Below are 17748 nucleotides of genomic sequence, written 5' to 3' on the forward strand. Positions count from 1 at the left end.
CCTGGGCAGGGCCGGGCTTCTGCGCTGGTAGCCAGGCCCAGGAGAGGCAGGGGCAGGGGCGCTGCGGCCTGTAGGTGGCTTTTGTGTCATCGGTGTTCTCTGCACAGCAGAGGCAGCTCCGGCCTGAGGCTGCCTGGCCGCCCTGGGCCTGCGTCCCCGCATAGCAGTGACTGATAGCAGAGGGATGGGGGTGCTTCTCTGCTCCCTGCGGCCTCCTCCCAGCCCCCTTCACTCACTCACCAGTTCAGCCAGTGTTTACCGAGCACTGTCTGCATACCTCCCAGACACTGTTCTGGGCGCTGAGATGTGCAAGAGCACAAAAACAGGAAAAGACAGGAGCTGCCTTCATGAACGTTGCACTGGGAGTGCAGGTGGTGGTCAGCTTATGAGTGCTTCGTGTCTGCTGCTTTTGAGTACTCCAGAGAAAAAAGAAGGCAGGGAACAGGGAACAGGGAGAGTTAGGGGTGGGCATTTTAGACTGCGGGTGGTCAGCAAAAGCTTCCCTCTGAGACGCCAAGCAAGCCTGAAAGAGGGAAGGGAAGGAGCTGTGGGCATACTTGGGGGGAAAGATGTTCTAGGAAGAGCGGACAGTCAGTGCAAAGGTCCTGAGGTGGGAGCGTGCCTGGTATGTTTGAGGAGGCCTATGTGTCTGGAGCTGAGTGGGGGCTGGGGGAGTCCTGGAGGCATTGACTCAGTACTCGAGGGAAGAGGTGGCCATGGCCCAGATCGGGGTGGACTTGGCAGGTGAGGCTTGGGTGGATTCAGGACACACTCTGGGTCCACCGGGCCTTCATGGGAATTTGCATTTGCCCCCGCTGCTCCTGGGGCACTCTTGCCCTGCGCTTTGGGCCCGGTCCTTCCCGACTCTCCCTGTCCTCCACCCTCGGCTTCCAGGGAACCCAAGAGTGTGGTTTTGGGGCTGACGGCCCTCGCGGGCTGAAGGGGAGGAGGAGGTCCGAGCCGTGCCCTGGCCTTAGCTAGCATCCTGTAATTTTCAGCTCTCCGGGGCTGATTATGGGGTGGCGTGGGCTCTGCACTCCTTCCCCTCCGGCTCACAGGGCAGAGGCCTGCTCCCAGCCTGGAGAGCAGAAGACAGGGAGTGCTTCTCAGGGGGCCCAGCCAGCCCAGGGGCCACAGCCTGCCCTGTGGGAGGTTAATCCTCCAGCTCTCCTCCGGCGGTAGACAGACAGATAGACAGACAACTCAGTGGTATGGGAGGGGCTGCAGCCTCCCCCCCACCCCCGCCGGTGCCTCCCCCAACTGCCCGGCCCCATCATCACCCCATGGCATTTCTTCATTCCGTCTCTGTCTTGTCTTTGTGTGTGTTGTGTCGTGCTGTCCTTGTGTGTCGGATCCACGTCCTGTGTCCTCCTCTTCCTTGCCCGGCCCCCATCCCGCCATTGCCCCGGACCCCAGACCATCGTGCGGGGCAGCAAAGGCGCCAAGGATGGGGCCCTCACGCTGCTGCTCGACGAGTTTGAGAACATGTCGGTGACACGCTCCAACTCCCTCCGGAGAGACAGCCCGCCGCCACCTGCCCGAGCCCGCCAGGAAAACGGGATGCCCGCAGAGCCGGCCAGCACGGCCAGAGGGGCCCCAGAGAAAGCGGGCGGCCAAGGCCGGGTCGCCGGTCGCAGCGAGGCGGGTGGCGGCAGTGGTGACAGGCGGCGGGCGGGGCCAGAGAAGAGGCCCAAGTCTTCCAGGGAGGGCTCGGGGGGACCCCAGGAGTCCTCCCGGGATAAACGCCCCCTCTCTGGGCCTGACGTCGGCACCCCCCAACCTGCCGGTCTGGCCAGTGGGGCAAAAGTGGCAGCTGGTCGGCCCTTTAACACGTACCCGAGGGCCGATACGGACCACCCGTCCCGGGGTGCCCAGGTAACCAATCCCCCTGCCCCAGGACCTCCCGCCGTCCCTTTTTCCAAAGCTTCCCCTGTTCCCCACCCACCAACCCCAACCTGTGCCCAGCCCACTGTCCATCTCCATCCTGACCGCCATGTGTCTGTCCCGCAGCCAGGGCCCCTGTCCTGCTCAGGGAGCAGAGCTGGCCCCTGTCCCCTCCACTGACAGCTGCCTCTCTTTTCTGTTGCAGGGGGAGCCTCACAACCTGGCCCCCAATGGGCCGTCGGCAGGGGGCCGGGCTGTCCCCCAGTCCTCCTCCTCCCGGCCTCCCACCCGAGCCCGTGGACCCCCCAGCCCAGGAGTGCTGGGCCCCCATGCCTCCGAGCCTCAGCTGGCCCCCCCGGCCCGCCCCGTCACCACCCCCGCCGTCCCCCCCGCCCCTGGGCCCCCCGGGCCCCGCTCACCACAGCGGGAACCCCAGCGAGTATCCCACGAGCAGTTCCGGGCCGCCCTGCAGCTGGTGGTGGACCCCGGCGACCCTCGCTCCTACCTGGACAACTTCATCAAGATCGGCGAGGGCTCCACGGGCATCGTGTGCATCGCCACCGTGCGCAGCTCGGGCAGGCTGGTGGCCGTCAAGAAGATGGATCTGCGCAAGCAGCAGAGGCGCGAGCTGCTCTTCAATGAGGTGGGCCTCGGGCCCCCTCCTGTCCCCTCCTGTCCCCACCGTCACCCTCCTCTTGGAGTCCTCCACCAGTGGGTTTCGAGGCCCGTTCTGGGCCAGCCCCTGTAAGGGTGGGGATGGGAGAAGGCCGTTCAGGGCTGGGGTTCCCTGGGGCTGGGTTCTGGGCCTACCTCCTCTCCTTACTCCTCACACCTCCCCGGGCTGTCACCTCTGCGCCCCCGTACCCCCCGCTGCATCTCTGTCCCGTTACTGGCCTTCTCTGAGCCCCAGGCCCCTCACACCCTCCCAGACTGGCCCCAGAGTCCCAGCCCTGCCCCTTCCGGGGCCCCTGTCTCAGAGAGGCCCCACCCTCCCTGACCCCAGCCCAGAGCTCTGGCCCCTCCCTGTCTCCCAGCCCATCAGCCCCTGCGTAGCCCCAGCCTCTCCCGCTCGGCCCTGCCCGGCCTTCCCCTCTTGGGCGCCCCCTGGGCATTCCCCACACAGCCGCTAAAGGGCTCTTTTTGACATGTGACATGTGAGACTATCCCATGCCCGCGCCCCACCCCTCAGTGTCCTCAGGATGAAGGCCTGGCCTCTTGGCCGAGCATTTGAGGTCCAGCCCCCATCTAGGCCCTTGGTTCTGTCCAGCCTCTGGCTTTGGCTCTTGTGGCGTCTGCCAGGGAGCTTGTTACAAAGGCAGACTCCCGGCTCCTTCCCCAGAGGAAGCAGGCCCCGGACTCTGACGCAGGAGTCCCAGGACGGCAGGCCTGGAGGTGGTCTAAACTGTGGCTTTTGCCTCCCCGTCTCAGTACTCCTCAGCTGTCCCCATAACCCTTCCCCCGGCCCCCCAACATTACAGGGCTCCAGCTGCACCGGGAGCTATTCAGCGGGACCCCTGCAAGCGGCGTGTTCCCACCCCCAAGCCCCGGCTTTGCCTCGTTAGGCCCTCTGCCCCTGAAGTCCATCCCCCCCAGCCTTTTATTCTGACCTTGGCTGATAACCTGCTTGTGCTGAGGTCTCATCCCTGTGCGTAGATGTTCTCTTCCCGAGTCCCTCTCCCAACACCAGCCTGGTCATCAGGGCCACTCAGAGACCAGCTCAGGACTGGTCGGAGAGCAGGATCCAAAACTGGGGTGTGGGGGGGCGCCCCCCCACCACGCAGGCATCAGGCCTCAAGCTGCCGTTGGGGTCTGTTGGCTTTGGCACTGGGGCAGGCGGTCCAGGATGACCCTGGTGAGCAGGAGTGACAGGTGGGACTGGGCCTGCAGCATGGCGGGGCCCAAGCCGGGGGCGGGAGAGGAGGCGGGAGGGTGGCCCTCCCCACCCCACTGACTCAGCCCGGTACCCAGGTGGTGATCATGCGGGACTACCAGCATGAGAACGTGGTGGAGATGTACAACAGCTACCTGGTCGGGGATGAGCTCTGGGTGGTGATGGAGTTCCTGGAGGGCGGCGCCCTCACCGACATCGTCACTCACACCAGGTACCGCCAGGCAGCTGGACCCCGGCGGGCACCCAGCCTGCTGCCTCCCCAGGCTCTCCAGCGGGAGCTGCGTCCCCTCAGACCTGTCCCACGACAGGATGAAGTCCCCTCGGACCCCTTGGGGCGGGGCCGCGTCTCGGGGCCGGGAGGGCCGCGTCCCCCTCGGACCCCCGGCCGGGGCCCTGTCTGCCCCAGTCGCTGACCCCCATCCCGCGCAGGATGAATGAGGAGCAGATTGCCGCCGTGTGCCTGGCCGTGCTGCAGGCCTTGTCTGTGCTCCACGCGCAGGGCGTCATCCACCGCGACATCAAGAGTGACTCTATCCTGCTGACCCACGACGGCAGGGTGAGGAGCAGGGTGGCTCGGTCTTCCCCCGCCTCTCCCCAGTTCCCCCCACCTCTCCCCAGCTCTCCTCTGCTCCGAGGGTATCTCTGATCCCGGGTTCAGTGGCTCAAGGAGCAGTAAGTTTGCGCCTCATGCAACAGTCCGGAGTCGGGTCCGGGGCGGTGGGGGGCTCTGCTCACGCATCCACCGGGGACCTGGGCTGGCGGAGTCTGCCTTCAGCGCAGGATGCTGGAACTGTGGTCTCGCATTGGGCCCAGAGAGGGGAGAGGGCGTCTGAGTGGCCGGCCACTGCTCTCGGCCATACGCTTCCTCCTCCACCAAGAAACTGTTCCTAGCCGAGCACCCAGAGGTGGGCCGTCGACCGCCATCCCGCCTCCCATCTTCTGGACCTACGCTCCAAATTTGAGGTCCACGGATGAGCCTCCCGGGGCCCAGAACCTGCATTTATATTTTTAAGAGTAGATGTGATTTTCAGCGGGAGGGGGTCCTTGACTTTCACCAAAATCTTGTTGGTGATTCGCCTGTCCTCCCCCAGGAAGGTTAAGCCATTCCAGTAGAGGTAGGGGTGGGAGCGGGCCCTGTTTCACTGGGAGTCTCAGTTGAAATCCACCAACCGTCTGCAGACGTGTTTGGGGGACATCTGGGAGCCTGAAATTGTGTGCACGCCGTGTGCGTATATTTCCTGGGGGGGAGAAGATCCACACATACCCTCAAGAATCTGAAGGGGGCTCATGGCTCCAAAACAGGTGAAAATCCGTGGTTCTGGGAACGCGGTCGTTGCCACGTGGGCCACACCCCTCCTGCCCTCGTGGGCAGGGCTGTGCCCCTCTCACCTAAAGATGTGCTCCCTCCAGGGACACCGGGGCCCAGGGCATGGGCCTCTGGAGCCAGCTGTGATCTCCGCCCCCATGAAGCATCTGTTACCTGTAAGGCTTGGGCCACTTCCTGCAGGAGTCCCAGGGCAGACCCTGTCAGGGAGGCAGAAGGTGTGATCCTGGGGAGGTGACACACCTGAGGGCCCCCTGCTGGCAGATGGTGGAGCCACTCAGTGGTCTGGCTCTAACCTCCAGGCTGCAGGTGGACACCGCTCACTCCCACCTCCAGCACCTCTGACCCCCGCTGCCTGTGCCCTGTTGCAGGTGAAGCTGTCGGACTTTGGGTTCTGTGCCCAGGTGAGCAAGGAGGTACCGCGGAGGAAGTCACTGGTCGGCACGCCCTACTGGATGGCCCCAGAGCTCATCTCTCGCCTCCCCTATGGGCCAGAGGTAACCCGGAGGTGGCCCGGTTGTCCGGCTGTCGGCCCTGGCTTACAGCGTGACAGTCCAAAACAGCTGGAGTGCTGGGGGCGGGGTGGGGCTCAGTCTGGGAAGTGGGTCACCAGGGATGGGCTTGTGGGAGAGGACGTAGGCACGCATGTGCTCTGCGCATTCGTCCCTGATTGGGTGCTAGTTCGGAGCCACGCCCAGGGCTGTGAGTGACAAAACCAGCTCAAACGGTTAGTTGGGTCTGGGTCCCAAGAACTGTGAAGTTGGGCATGGTGACCGGCTTCGGGCCCAGCCATCCATGCGCCCAGCCCGGACTGCTTCGGCGTAGTCCTCAGTCAGGCGGGCACCGCCCTTGTTGGAGCAGAGCTGGCCCAGCCCCTCAGTACATGGCCACGTCCCCACCCCACGAGCGGCACTGTTTTCCTGGATATTAATCGTAGAATTGACTCTGATTGGCTCCGCTTGGGTCACGTGCCTATTCCTGAACCAATTACTATGTCCCACCTGTGCCGATTAGGCCCCCTGGTCCGGGACCCCAGGATGCTCTGCAGAGGGAGGGAGGGAGGGTTGCTCCCCTGAGGAGACCTGGGCGTGGTTAGCAGAAAGTGAGGGGTGCTGCGTGCGCAGAACCCTTCGAGGGCTCCCTGCGGGAAGAGTGTGTGGGTCTGGCAAGGTGGGTGCCAGAGCGGGTGTTCAGGGCCCAAGGACCCCAGTCACAAAGAGGCAAAGGCAGAAGCAGGGCCCCTCCCCACCTCCGCGGCTTCCCCCAGCACCAGCCAGTCCCTGCACAGCTCAGCCCTACCGTCCTTCCCCACTACAGGTGGACATCTGGTCTCTGGGGGTGATGGTGATCGAGATGGTGGATGGGGAGCCCCCCTACTTCAACGAGCCACCCCTCAAAGCCATGAAGATGATTCGGGACAACCTGCCGCCTCGACTGAAAAACCTGCACAAGGTGGGCCCCGCCCGGCAGGCAGGTGGTGTGGGGGAGAGGACGCTCTGTGCTGAGCTCCCCACCCCCTACCCCCGCGGGTCCCCTGAGCCCTCACCGACCGTCCCACAGTGGTTGTGCTTAGGCTGGCCTGGCTGAACACACACAGCATAGCCAGGTGCAGGAGAGGAGCCTTCCTGGTAAGGGAGAGGTACCCCCAGGGCTCAGCTGCAGTCGCCTCCTTACAAACCTTGAAAATGCAAAAGAAATGAGCCCCTGGCTGGATTTGTTGCTCCCCCCGGGGCCCGACCCTAGTACACATAGGACCTCCTGGCCCCCTCCCTGGGCAGTGGGTATTGTCATCCCATTTGACAGAGGAGCACGGAGGCCCAATGGCAAGTGAGCGGTGGAGCTGGCACTCAGATCCCCTGACTGTCTCCCTCTCTTCTCGACAGGTGTCCCCGTCCCTGAAGGGCTTCCTGGACCGCCTGCTGGTGCGTGACCCGGCACAGCGGGCCACGGCGGCTGAACTGCTGAAGCACCCGTTCCTGGCCAAAGCGGGCCCGCCCGCCAGCATCGTGCCCCTCATGCGCCAGAACCGCACCAGATGAGGCCCAGTGCCCTGTCCCTGAACCAAAGAGCCCCTGGGGTCACCCCTGCCCTGCCGCAGGCCAGTAGGGGGCCGGTCCCCACTCCTCAGCCTGGGAGACACTCCATGTGGCACCGCCCTTCTTGCTGGGGGTGGGGGGCTGTGCAGGACCCTACTACTGAACTCCAGTTTTGATTTTGTGACTTTTGAAAAAACACAGGGACTCGTGGGAGCACGTGAGGATCCCAGGACCCCCACCCTCGGGGACAGGCCCTCCCTGTGTCTTCCTGTCTCCAGGAAGGAGGGGCAGCCCCCCATCACTGGAAGTCATCTGCAGTGGGGGCTGCTGTGGGTGGAGAGAACACTACGAAAGTTGTGTGTCTGTCTGCGTGCGTGTGCTCACGGGTGTGCATGTGTGTGCGCGTGTGCATGTGCGGAAGGTCCATCCGCTCTGTCCTCCAGCCTGCGAGTGGGTATCGCTGAGACCTTACCTAGCATACAGCGCAGCCCCCTGTCCCCGCCTGAGCCATTGTGGGGGCGGTCATGAATGTCTGAAGAGTGGCCTTTTCCCCAAGTCCTGCACCCCCTTTCTGTGGCTGGATGGGGAGACGGGGGTCAGGGCTTCCTGCCCGTCCCCAGCCTCTGCAGAAGACGACTACTGCGCCTGGACAGCCTCCTCTTTTCTAGAAGTCTATTTATATTGTCATTTTATAACACTCTAGCCCCTGTCCCGACTTGGGGACGGATGGCCCCTGTCCTGCGGGGCAGCGTCAGGGACAGAACCACCACCTGAAGAATCAGGTTCCTGTCCCCTTGGAGCCGCCCCACCCTCCCCTCCCTTGAGTTAGTTTTACAATTAAAATGTTTTCTTGTTTTGTGTGTGTGTGTGTGTGTGTGTGTGTGTGTGTGTGTGTGTGTGTGTGTGGAGCCCCACCCCCACCCCCATCCAGGCCGGCTTGGTGTGGAATTGGGAGGGGTTGGGGCGGAGAGAGGGCAGTTCGGGTCAAACTGCGGGAGTTCGGGTCAAAGAAGCCAGTAGCACCCCCCTGACCAGGGGCCCGGATTCACTCCCCTGCCGGCCTGCCAACGGCCAGGTTCCCGGAGCCCATGTGCCACGACCACCAGTTGGCCAAGTCTGAGATTTGCTGGAAACTTGTTTCAGAGGTTGTCTTGAGCATGTCCAATGGATGGAAATGATCCTTGATGAGTTGACGTTCGAGTAAATTGGCCACTCAGAAAATCGGTCAGCGGGCAGGTGGGCTTTTGAGGAATCGGCGGAGGCAGATGGATCCCGAGTGGCCAGCTGGAAGATACTCCATTGGCCAAAGGCTTCCCTCCACGTCAGGGTCCCGGTGGGGGCTGAGCCTGGGTCTCCACAAGGGGCGAAAGCAATTGGCTGACGTCACAATAACCACGCTGCCTCTGAGTCCTGGTCACTGACTGCCCCGGGCTGGTCATGGGCTTGCCTGCACGCATCTTCCCCGGAACCCGGGAAGTGGCGGGGGCGGCGGCAGCGGGAGGAGCCAGTCGCATCACCATTGGCACCCGGGACCTCAGCCTGGTTTGTGGGCATGAAGTATGTAGAGATTCTGGCTCGGGCCACACCTCCTGTTCCCCACGGTCACATGACACCCCCTCCTCCGCCCCCAGCATCCCTCTCCTCAGGCCCTGAGCTCCCCAAGGATGGGGCACCGTGTCTGTGATCCGGGCCGGCCAGGAACATGCACTAAGGCTAGGTGGGGAATCGGGTCGAAACCTACCAAGGGCGACAGCTGTTGCTGAATGTGTGAATGTGTTGGAGCCTGGGTGGAGCTGTTACGTCCCTGGGAAGAGCCAAAATTGGTATAAGGAGGAATGGAAAACAGGAAAAGTCCAAAGTAACACACACCCCCGTCCCCCGCCAAACACACAGTAACGAAAAAGCTTGGAGCTTAAATGCTTTTACAAATGAGTTCTACCAGACTTGGATCCAGTAATTCCTACCTGGTACAGTTTGTTCCAGGAAACAAAAAAGATAGAAACCCCCACTCATTTTAGGAGGCTGGTAAGCCTGTGATTCTAAAACCAGCGAAGGACGGTGAAGAACAGAGCCGCCGTGCTCACAGCCTGAGTGTCTTGTTTCCCTGGGGCCCCCGGGGCCTCTCCAGGACAGGCCACTGCAGGTGAAGGACGGGAAGTCCCTTGTAGGGCCATTACATGGTGGAGGCGACCCAGCTGTGATTGTCCCCTTCAGTCACCGTCACTGCAGTTTAAAGAATGGTTTTGGGTGGCCTTGAGGATGTCTGCAGGCCCTGTGCCCCCGTCCTGCTGTCCTGCCTCCGCAGAAGGGGCTCCTGTGACATCAAAGGCCTCTAGTTGTCTCAAACAAGAGATTTAATACAGGGGGTTAGTTACAAAAGTATTGGGAAGTCTGTGGGAGCCGACAGGGCCAGTAACCCGGCCATGCGTGGGGCTAGAGGAACAGAAGGGCTCAGTGGCACCACCAGAATCCCGGAAGTCCCCTCGTGCCTCTGCTGCTGGGGGAACAGAGGTTCTTCCAGCTTCCCGCCCCGCAGCACCGGTCCCTCCTGCAGGCAGAACCCTATTGACCCCAGCTCACAAGGGGGTCCGTGCAAGTTAGTTCTTCAGGCTTCCAGCCTCGGCAGGACGGGAGCACTCAAGGGCAAGTGTGGCACAGTGGCAGCCGGCCTCTGAGTCGACCTGGTGCCACACAAGCAGCGAGGGCTACCTCAGCTCCAGCAGGGGGTGCTGTGACCTAAACTGCAAAGGCCTGGGAGGGGCAAGTCAGGATGTATTAGCCTATAGGTCAAAGGCATGTTTAACAAAAACCCAAGATGAGTGAGTGAAACAAGTCAGACCAATGGTTCTCCAAAGTGTGGTTCCCAGACCAGCAGCATCCCTGGGAACTTGCTGGGAATGCAAATTCCCAGCCCCCCACCCCCACCCCCACCCCCGGCTGAATCAGTGGTCCAGAGGACTGGAAGAGGTAGGCACTCCCCTTTAAGGACATGACCAGAGGTTGCACCATTGCCTCATTGGCCAGAGTTTAGTCACACGGTTTCCTCCAGTGGCAAGGGAGGCTGGGAAATGTAGTCTTTATTCTGGGCAGCTGTGTGTCTGGCTAAAAAGTCTGTTAGTGTAGAATTGTGATTCTCCACCTCTGCTGTTCACTAGACTCACTGGGCTTCTCCGGAGAACCCAGAGGCCGACCCACGTGTATTCAGGAGCTTAATATACAATAAGGATGGCCCCACAAAGCAACGAGGGAAAAATAGTTTAATAATAGTGTTGGGGAAATTGGTTCATTTTCTGGAGATAAAAGAAAACTGAATCCATACCTAACACCACAACAAAACCCTAGATCTGTGCTGTCCGGGGCGGTAGCCACTAACCACATACGGCTATTTAATTTTTTTAATTAAGCAAAATGAAGCGTTCAGTGCTGTGGCTGCAGTAGCTACATTTGACATCCTCAATTGCCACTTTTAACCAGTGCTACTAATTTGATGGTATAGATATGAAAGCTTTCCATTATCTGAGTTCTATTGGACAAGGTTTCTCTGATGGATTCAGCATCCTCTGAAAAACTATAAAGGTGACGGAGGAAGATACTTGATGACCAGGAGCAGAGAAGAACTTAAAACTCCATTGGAACAAGTTGTAAAGTAAAAGAAAAAAAAATTAATTTGACTATGTTAAAATTTAAAGCTTTTGTTCAAGGAAGGACATCATGGGCAAATGTAACAGGTTTCAGAATGGGAAGAAATATTTGCAAAGTCTAACATGGAGATTTGTGTGTGAGAGAGAGAGAGAGAGAGAGAGAGAGAAGAGCGTGTGAGCGAGCAGGGCAGAGGGAGAGAGCGAGAATCCCAAGCAGGCTCCATGCTGAGTGTGGAGCCCAACTTGCGTCTCCACCCAAAACCCTGGGATCATGACCTGAGCTGAAATCAAGAGACACTCAACTGACTGAGCCACCCAGGTGCCCCGAGAAGATTTTTTTTTAATGAGAAAAAGAGTGACCCAAATAGGAAAATGGGCAAATGGTATAAACAGGCAACTCATAGAAGAAAAGAAAAAAAAAAAAAAACACAAAAGACTAATCAGGGTGTGTACAAGCACAAACTCACTGGTAATTAGAGGAAGACAACTTTCAACAACAAGTTGTCACAAGTCTGCTAAAAATTAGAGTGTGGTTTAGTCTGATGAAGTAAGTATTGCACATATGTATCTCCCAATAATTCTGCCTCTGGGTGACTTCCCAAAGAAATCATGGGACCGGGAGGGAGCGAGCACGAGGATGTTCACTGCAGCAGTGTTTATGGGGCAGGAGCAGGAGGCGGCCTGGGTGTCCCTCCTAGGGCAGTGAGTGATAAACACGGGCTGCACACCAGCTCGTGCCGTGCTCAGGACCCAGGGACCAAGTGCGCCCATGGGTAGGGGGAGCCAACCCAGCAACAGAAAAAAGTGAAATCAAGATCTATAGTACCAGGCTACGTGTGTCGATTACAAATTATGGGCATAAAACAATAATATTCATTTTTCAGGGTTACAAACAAGAAAGACTCATTTACATAATGAAATGGCTCCCAGTGGGGAGGAAGGGGGAGGGAGAGGGAACAAAGAGGAAGAATAAATGAACAAGAGAGGGGTTTGGGGAGGAATAAAGACCTTCAAGGTCATGCTGATGGTCTGTCCTATGAACAAAGGGCAACCCTCTTTGGTATGGCTTGGGACCTAGTCACGGGTATTTAAATGAAAATTATCCAGGTGATTATACACACACACACACACACACAGAGTGGGGGAGGGGGGGACAGAGGATCTGAAGCAGGCTCCACACTGACAGCACAGAGCTTGAGGCAGGGCTCGAACCCATGAACTGTGAGATCATGACCTGAGCCAAAGTTGGACGCTCAATCGACTAAGCCACCCAGGCACCCCTGTGCAGGTGATTCTAACGCGCAGCCAGGATTGAGAACAGGAACATGGTGTGGGGGCCGCCCAGCACTTTGTCCGCCACAGTGTCACTGTTGGGCTCAACCCTCGTGCCTGCTTCCTGCCAACACTCCACAGCTTATGAAGAGGGGCGCAGGGAAGCATCTCATGCCTTCCCCCATTTCACAGATGTGGAATCATGTCCACAGAGGGTAAGGCCCTGCCCCGGGTCCCGTGGCCTAGGAGGGCCAGGCCTAAAGTCTCAGGTGCCTCGTTGGTTTCTGTGCCAGGCCCTGGGTGGCCCAGACGGTGGAGCAGCAGCATTGAGCATGACAGACATGGTCCAAGAGGCTCAGCCTCCGAGCCCCGGGGAGGCTTTTCCTTGAGAAATCCCCATTTTCACGCGAGAGCTCTTCAGTCTTCAAGGTAGGCAACCGATCTGGCACGGTGAACAGTATCGTGTGGCCCAAGCAAAATCAAGGTCATAGCTAACATTCATTAAAATAGTCCGTGTCCAGGGCTTTGCTGAGCTCCGAGTTTACCTCGTTTAACCCTACAGCGTGTTGAAAGGCGCCCCTTGCGGCCTCCCGGAGATCTGTCCACGTGGAGCCCACCCTGGTTCCTCGGGCTGGGCCCTGCATCCAGTGACAACGTCCTGTCCTTAGAAGGGAAAGCGGAGGGAGGTTTGCGATGCCCAGAGAAGGCACGTGAAGACGAGGCGGACACGGGAGGGCTGCAGTGGGAACAGCACCGGCGGCTCCCAGCCACCAAGAGGATTCTCCCCTGAGAGCCTCAGAGGGGGCAAGACCCTGCTGACGCCTTGATTTTGGACTTGGGCCTCCAGGGCTGTGAGACAGCACCTTTCTGCTGGTTTAAGCCACCAAGTCTGCGGCGATTCCCTTACGGCACTCTGGAAGCTAATACAAGCCTCCCAGGAAGTCACCAACCTGAGGTCACACAGCCAGAAGGTGCGAGAGGCGGGATTCGAACCTAAGCACGTGGTCTGGGATTCTCTGCACATCACTGCCCTGTCACAGCTTCCTGGACCGGGCAGGGCTCCCTTCACTACTGCGCCTGAGGGGCCACAGCACCCAGTTGGAGATTGTCACCGTCTGTCTCCCGGGGGGCTGGGGGTGGCCAGTCAACTGGACTAGGGCCAGGCCCCAAAAAGGCTCAGGGGAGAGATGGTTGCTCAAGAAGCCTTAGGGCTGAGAGGTGTTGGGGCTGGGAGTGACTCTGGACAGCAAACAGGGTCCAGGTCTGTGGTCTGGGGAGGTGGGGACAGCTCACGGCCTGTCCCTAGAACGTCAGACGCATCACAGAAGTTTGGGGCCCCCGGGTTCAGCAAAGTTAGAATCTCTCCCTTTCTTCCTCACTCCCTCTCCTCCCTGTACCTTTGTCTCTGTCTCTGTCTCTGTCTCTGTCTCTCTACCATATTCTATCGCTGACTCTTAGTATTTAAGCAGGTAACCCAAACCCATGGAACAAAATGTAAAAGATTCCAAACGGGATAAATTGCAAAATCAACCCCCCTCCCTCCCCCGTCCCCCCTCCCCGGAGGCGACCCCTGGTACAAGTTTCTCTACAAGTTTCCCGCAATCTCCTTCCAGAAACGTATGGCATGTACCAGCAAATCCCTCCGTGCATATGCAGATATGTGTCCTACTTTGCACAAATGTTAGCATAAATGTACACATCCTTCTGTGCTTTGCTTTTTCCTCCCTAACACTCTATGGTGGCGGTGGTTCCTTGTTAGTACGGACACAGCAACCGCACTCCTTGTCGATGGCTATAGTATCCCATGGAGCATATGAACCGTGAGTTACTGAAACAGTCCCTGTTGATGGACTTTTCAGGAAGCTTGCGGTTGTTTGCCGTCCTAAACAATGCCTCGGTACAGATCTCGCACGAATACTTTGTATTTGGCACAAGGGCAAATGTATCTGAAATACACACGCCTTGCCTCTTCCCGCACCTGCCGCTGGACTCCCACCTGCCCTCTGCCCCAGGTAATGCCTTCCGGGTGTCTCTAACCTTCTAGATCCTTCCCTGCCCCTGGCCAAGCTCATCCCAGTCTGTCTTTATCTACACCTCTGTCTCTGTGTCTCTTTGCTTCCCTCCCCACCACTCTCCCCTCCTCCTCTTCCTCTCTCCCTCTGCCCCTCCCATTTCCCTCCTACCCAACTCATCCCTGCCTCTCTGTCGCCCCCTGCAGGACGCAGCTGGCTCCCCGCATCCTCCACCAGACTGTCTCCCATCCCCTGCCCCCTCCCGACCTGGCTGGGCTTCCCCACCCCCCGCATCCCTGGTGGGAAACCTACCGTCTGTTTCTCAAGGCCCCTGTACCTGCCCTCCAAGAACCCCACCATTCTCTCTCAACCAGTAGGATTGGGCCCTGGGGGTGATACTGGTTTTGCCGTGAGAGCTAGACTCTAGCTCTGGTGGGAACTAGACTCATGCACGTTGGATGCGGTTCCTTGACTGGATGGAGCCTCGTCCTCCTGCCTTCTTGTCCTCCCTGCTCAGCAAACAGAGCAACCAGTCTGTCGGCCCTGAGCTAAAAACAAAACAAAACAAGAAAACAAACCCGCCCAAGGCCCTGCCCTGGTGAGGCAGACATTCTCATGGGGTGACACGGTTCATGACCAAGTGAACATATCCACATACTCATAGGTATTTATAAATCATACAGAATTCAAGAAAGAAAGAACGGGGTGTGACGACAGAGAATAGCAGGGGGTGGGAAACTGACCTTGGCTGGGGAGGGCCCAGGTTGCTGTTTATGCACCGGTAGGGAACAATTGCCAGGATATACTGTTGGGTAGAATAAAGGCAGAAAGGTGTGTGTTATGAAGAGGTGACGTTTGAAGGGAAGATGGAGTGGAAGGCCTGGTAGGCAAAAGGGGCAGCCTGTGCAAAGGCCCTGAGGTAGAAAGGAAGTTGGAAGGTCAAAGACCAGCAAAAATATGGAATACCACGAGCGAGGGGAGAGTGTGGGCTATCTCGGATAGCACTGTGGGGAGGAGTTAGCCCAATATTATAGATGAGGAACTAAGGCTTGGAGAAGGAAAGTCCTTCGCCCAAGGACACACAGGATAAGGGTGGCGACTGTTGAGCTCAGGCAACCTTATGCTCAACCACCAGCCAGTGGTTCCTAGTGTGGGATCCCAGGCCAGCATCACCTGTTGGCCCACCCCAGAACTACCGAATCAGAAACTCGGGGTGGGAGCAGGGTTTGGAGCCCGACAGTCTGCGATTAATAAGCCTTCTAGAAGATTCTGACACATAGTCAAATTTGAGAACCACTGAGCCAGGCTCTCTTGCCTCCCCAGACCTCTGAGGAGGTCCTCTGAGGGATCCCTGTCTGTCGTGGGTTGCATGGCGACAAATGGCAGTCCCCCAAAAGATATGTCCCCAACCTAGTCCCCAGAATCCATGAATGCTACCTTACTTGGAAAAAGGGTTTTTATAGATATAATTAGGTTAGAGAGCTTGAGGTGGAAAGGTCATCCTGGATTAGTCAGGTGGGCCCTAGATTTAATGACAAATGTCACTGACCTATGCGAGTGAGGCAGAGGGGCCTGGGTGGCTCAGCCTGTTGAGCATCTGACTCTTGATCTCAGCTCATGTCATGATCTTGTGGTTCGTGGGATCGAGCCCCACATTGGACTCTGCCCTGACAGCAAAAAGCCTGCTTGGGATTCTCTCTCTCCCTCTCTCTGCCCCTCCCCCCTCAAAATAAATTAACTTTAGGGGGAGAAAAGAGCGAAGCAGAGGGAAATCTGAGAGTGAAGAGGAAGCAGCATGACCACAGAGGCAGAGGTTAGAGCGAGGTGGCCACAAGCCAAGGAACACGGCAGCCACCAAAAGGCACGAGAGGCAAGGAAGGATTCTCCCCTAAAGCCCCTGGAGGGAGTGAGACCCTGCCGACCCCTGATTCCGGATTTAGAATAAGCTTCTGTTGTTTCAGGCCACCACGTGTGTGCTCATTGGCTGTGCAGCCCTAGGAAAGTCGTACACCATGTGTAATGGGGCAGACGGACCGACAGACCCCAGCGGGACTTCCCACCTGCGACGAGATGGAGCCCTGTCACCGTGCCCAGCACAGCCTTCATCTGTCCTCCTCCTGAGGGCTCTGAATCCTAGGAATGGCAGTTGGAGCTGCCGGAATGCAGAGAAGGGGCAGGGGCGGTGTCCGGGTAGCTCGGGACCAGCTCCATGACTTAGAGACTGGGCTGCTGACCAGGATCCCCTCTGAGGCCTTTGGGGCTACGGGAGGGGTTTTAAGGAGAGCAGAGCCATGGTCAGATGGCTGATAAGAAGGGTCCCACTGGGGGTCAGGTACTAGCATGAGGACCTTGGACCCCAACCTCAGCCACCCTCCCTGGGGGTGCAGACTCTGGGGCCAGCCCGCTGGGGTTCAAATCTCAGTTCTGCCACGTCCTGGCTGTGTGACCTTGGGCAGGTCACTTTACCTCTCTGTGCCCCAGTTTCCTCCCAGTGAAGTGGGCTTAATAATAACAATACCTACCGCAGTGAGTGCGTTACGTGAACATACACGAGCGCATCGGGCAGTGTCTGGTCCAGAGTAAGCGCTCCATAATTGCAATCATTATTGTTGTTATATCTCATTATTTTCTTCCGCTGTCGACATGGTGGTGCCTCCCAGATCTGGGTCTCGGCCCTGATCTGTCCCTCAACCGTGGCCTCGTACATCCAGTCACCGCCTGGCACCGTCCCTTTGGATGTCCTGCACTTTCCTGTCTCTCCTCCCCAAGCCCGCATCTGTCCCGCCTTCCATACTCCCCTCTCTGATAATGGTGCCACCATCTGTCCATGGCCCAGGGCCAATCAAGAGGGGATACTGAACCTGTCCTCTGCCTGTCATTCCATGACCCCGCCCTGGTCCTGTCCACCCTCATCTGCCTCCTCGCTGTTCCCCTGACCACTCTCAGCCAGAGATCATTTCCCAGCTGAGACCTTCCCCAGGGTCTCATTTAGAATGTATTCCACCTACCTACCTACTGCTCCCTACCTAAGCTGCCCCCCAATGCCCTACATTCCTCTGTTCCAGCTGCCTGGGCCTCCCTGTTGTTCCCCAAACACACTAAGCTTGGTCCCACCCCAGGGCCTTTGCACTTGCTTTTCCTGCTGCCTGGATACGCTCAGCTCTTTCCCTTTCTTCAGGTCTCCACTCGAATGTCACCTCCTTTGAGAAGCCCTCCCTAACTACCTTAGTTAAAGCAGGCTTCCTGCTCCTCTCCTCCGTCCTCACAGTCTGTTCTTTTTCGTCAAAGCACTTGATGCTGTTTGTTAATTAACCAGCTACCCCTGGACTTGTTGAAGTCCATACCTCCCCCGACGAGGCCTGAGGCTCCATGAGGACAGGAATCTGTCTGTTTTTCCACATTATCTCCCCAATGCACAGGGCTGGGGGATACAAGTAAATAGTGGTACTTGATAAGTATTATTACTTATTATTATGTAATCCTTAAGTATTTGTTAAAAGAATAAGAGGTAGAAAGGCAATGGGAAGCCAGGGATCCTTGTTTGCTTTGTATATATTTTTTTCTTCACACGAATAGTAGCATATAAGGTCCCCTGTCGGTCACCTCGCTTTTTTCACTTAATAAGCTTGTAGATAATTTCTTATTAGTATGTAGAGAGAGTTGCCATATTCGTTTTGTTTTGCTTCTT

At 58.0% G+C, this 17748-nt stretch overlaps 1 protein-coding gene across 10 annotated transcripts in view; it reads left to right on the forward strand.

Moving 5' to 3' along the window:
* The window catches only part of PAK4 (p21 (RAC1) activated kinase 4), a 44790-nt gene extending 36799 nt beyond the window's left edge, over positions 1–7991 (forward strand). For 7 of the 10 annotated variants that reach the window (XM_027044952.2, XM_027044954.2, XM_053209865.1 and 4 more), the window contains 7 exons: positions 1417–1875; positions 2090–2527; positions 3853–3986; positions 4205–4331; positions 5471–5596; positions 6417–6551; positions 6983–7991. In XM_027044952.2, coding sequence (XP_026900753.1) covers positions 1417–1875; positions 2090–2527; positions 3853–3986; positions 4205–4331; positions 5471–5596; positions 6417–6551; positions 6983–7138 — 1575 coding nt within the window. In that variant the 3' untranslated portion in view covers positions 7139–7991. Of the gene's footprint in view, positions 1–1416; positions 1876–2089; positions 2528–3852; positions 3987–4204; positions 5597–6416; positions 6552–6982 lie in introns of those variants that run through there. The other 3 variants (XR_008293400.1, XM_027044959.2, XM_027044958.2) reach the window with 3 other exon arrangements.
* The last annotated feature ends 9757 nt before the right edge of the window (positions 7992–17748 follow it).

This window comes from Acinonyx jubatus, chromosome E2 (assembly GCF_027475565.1).
Source record: "Acinonyx jubatus isolate Ajub_Pintada_27869175 chromosome E2, VMU_Ajub_asm_v1.0, whole genome shotgun sequence".
Classification (NCBI taxonomy): Eukaryota; Metazoa; Chordata; class Mammalia; order Carnivora; family Felidae; genus Acinonyx; species Acinonyx jubatus.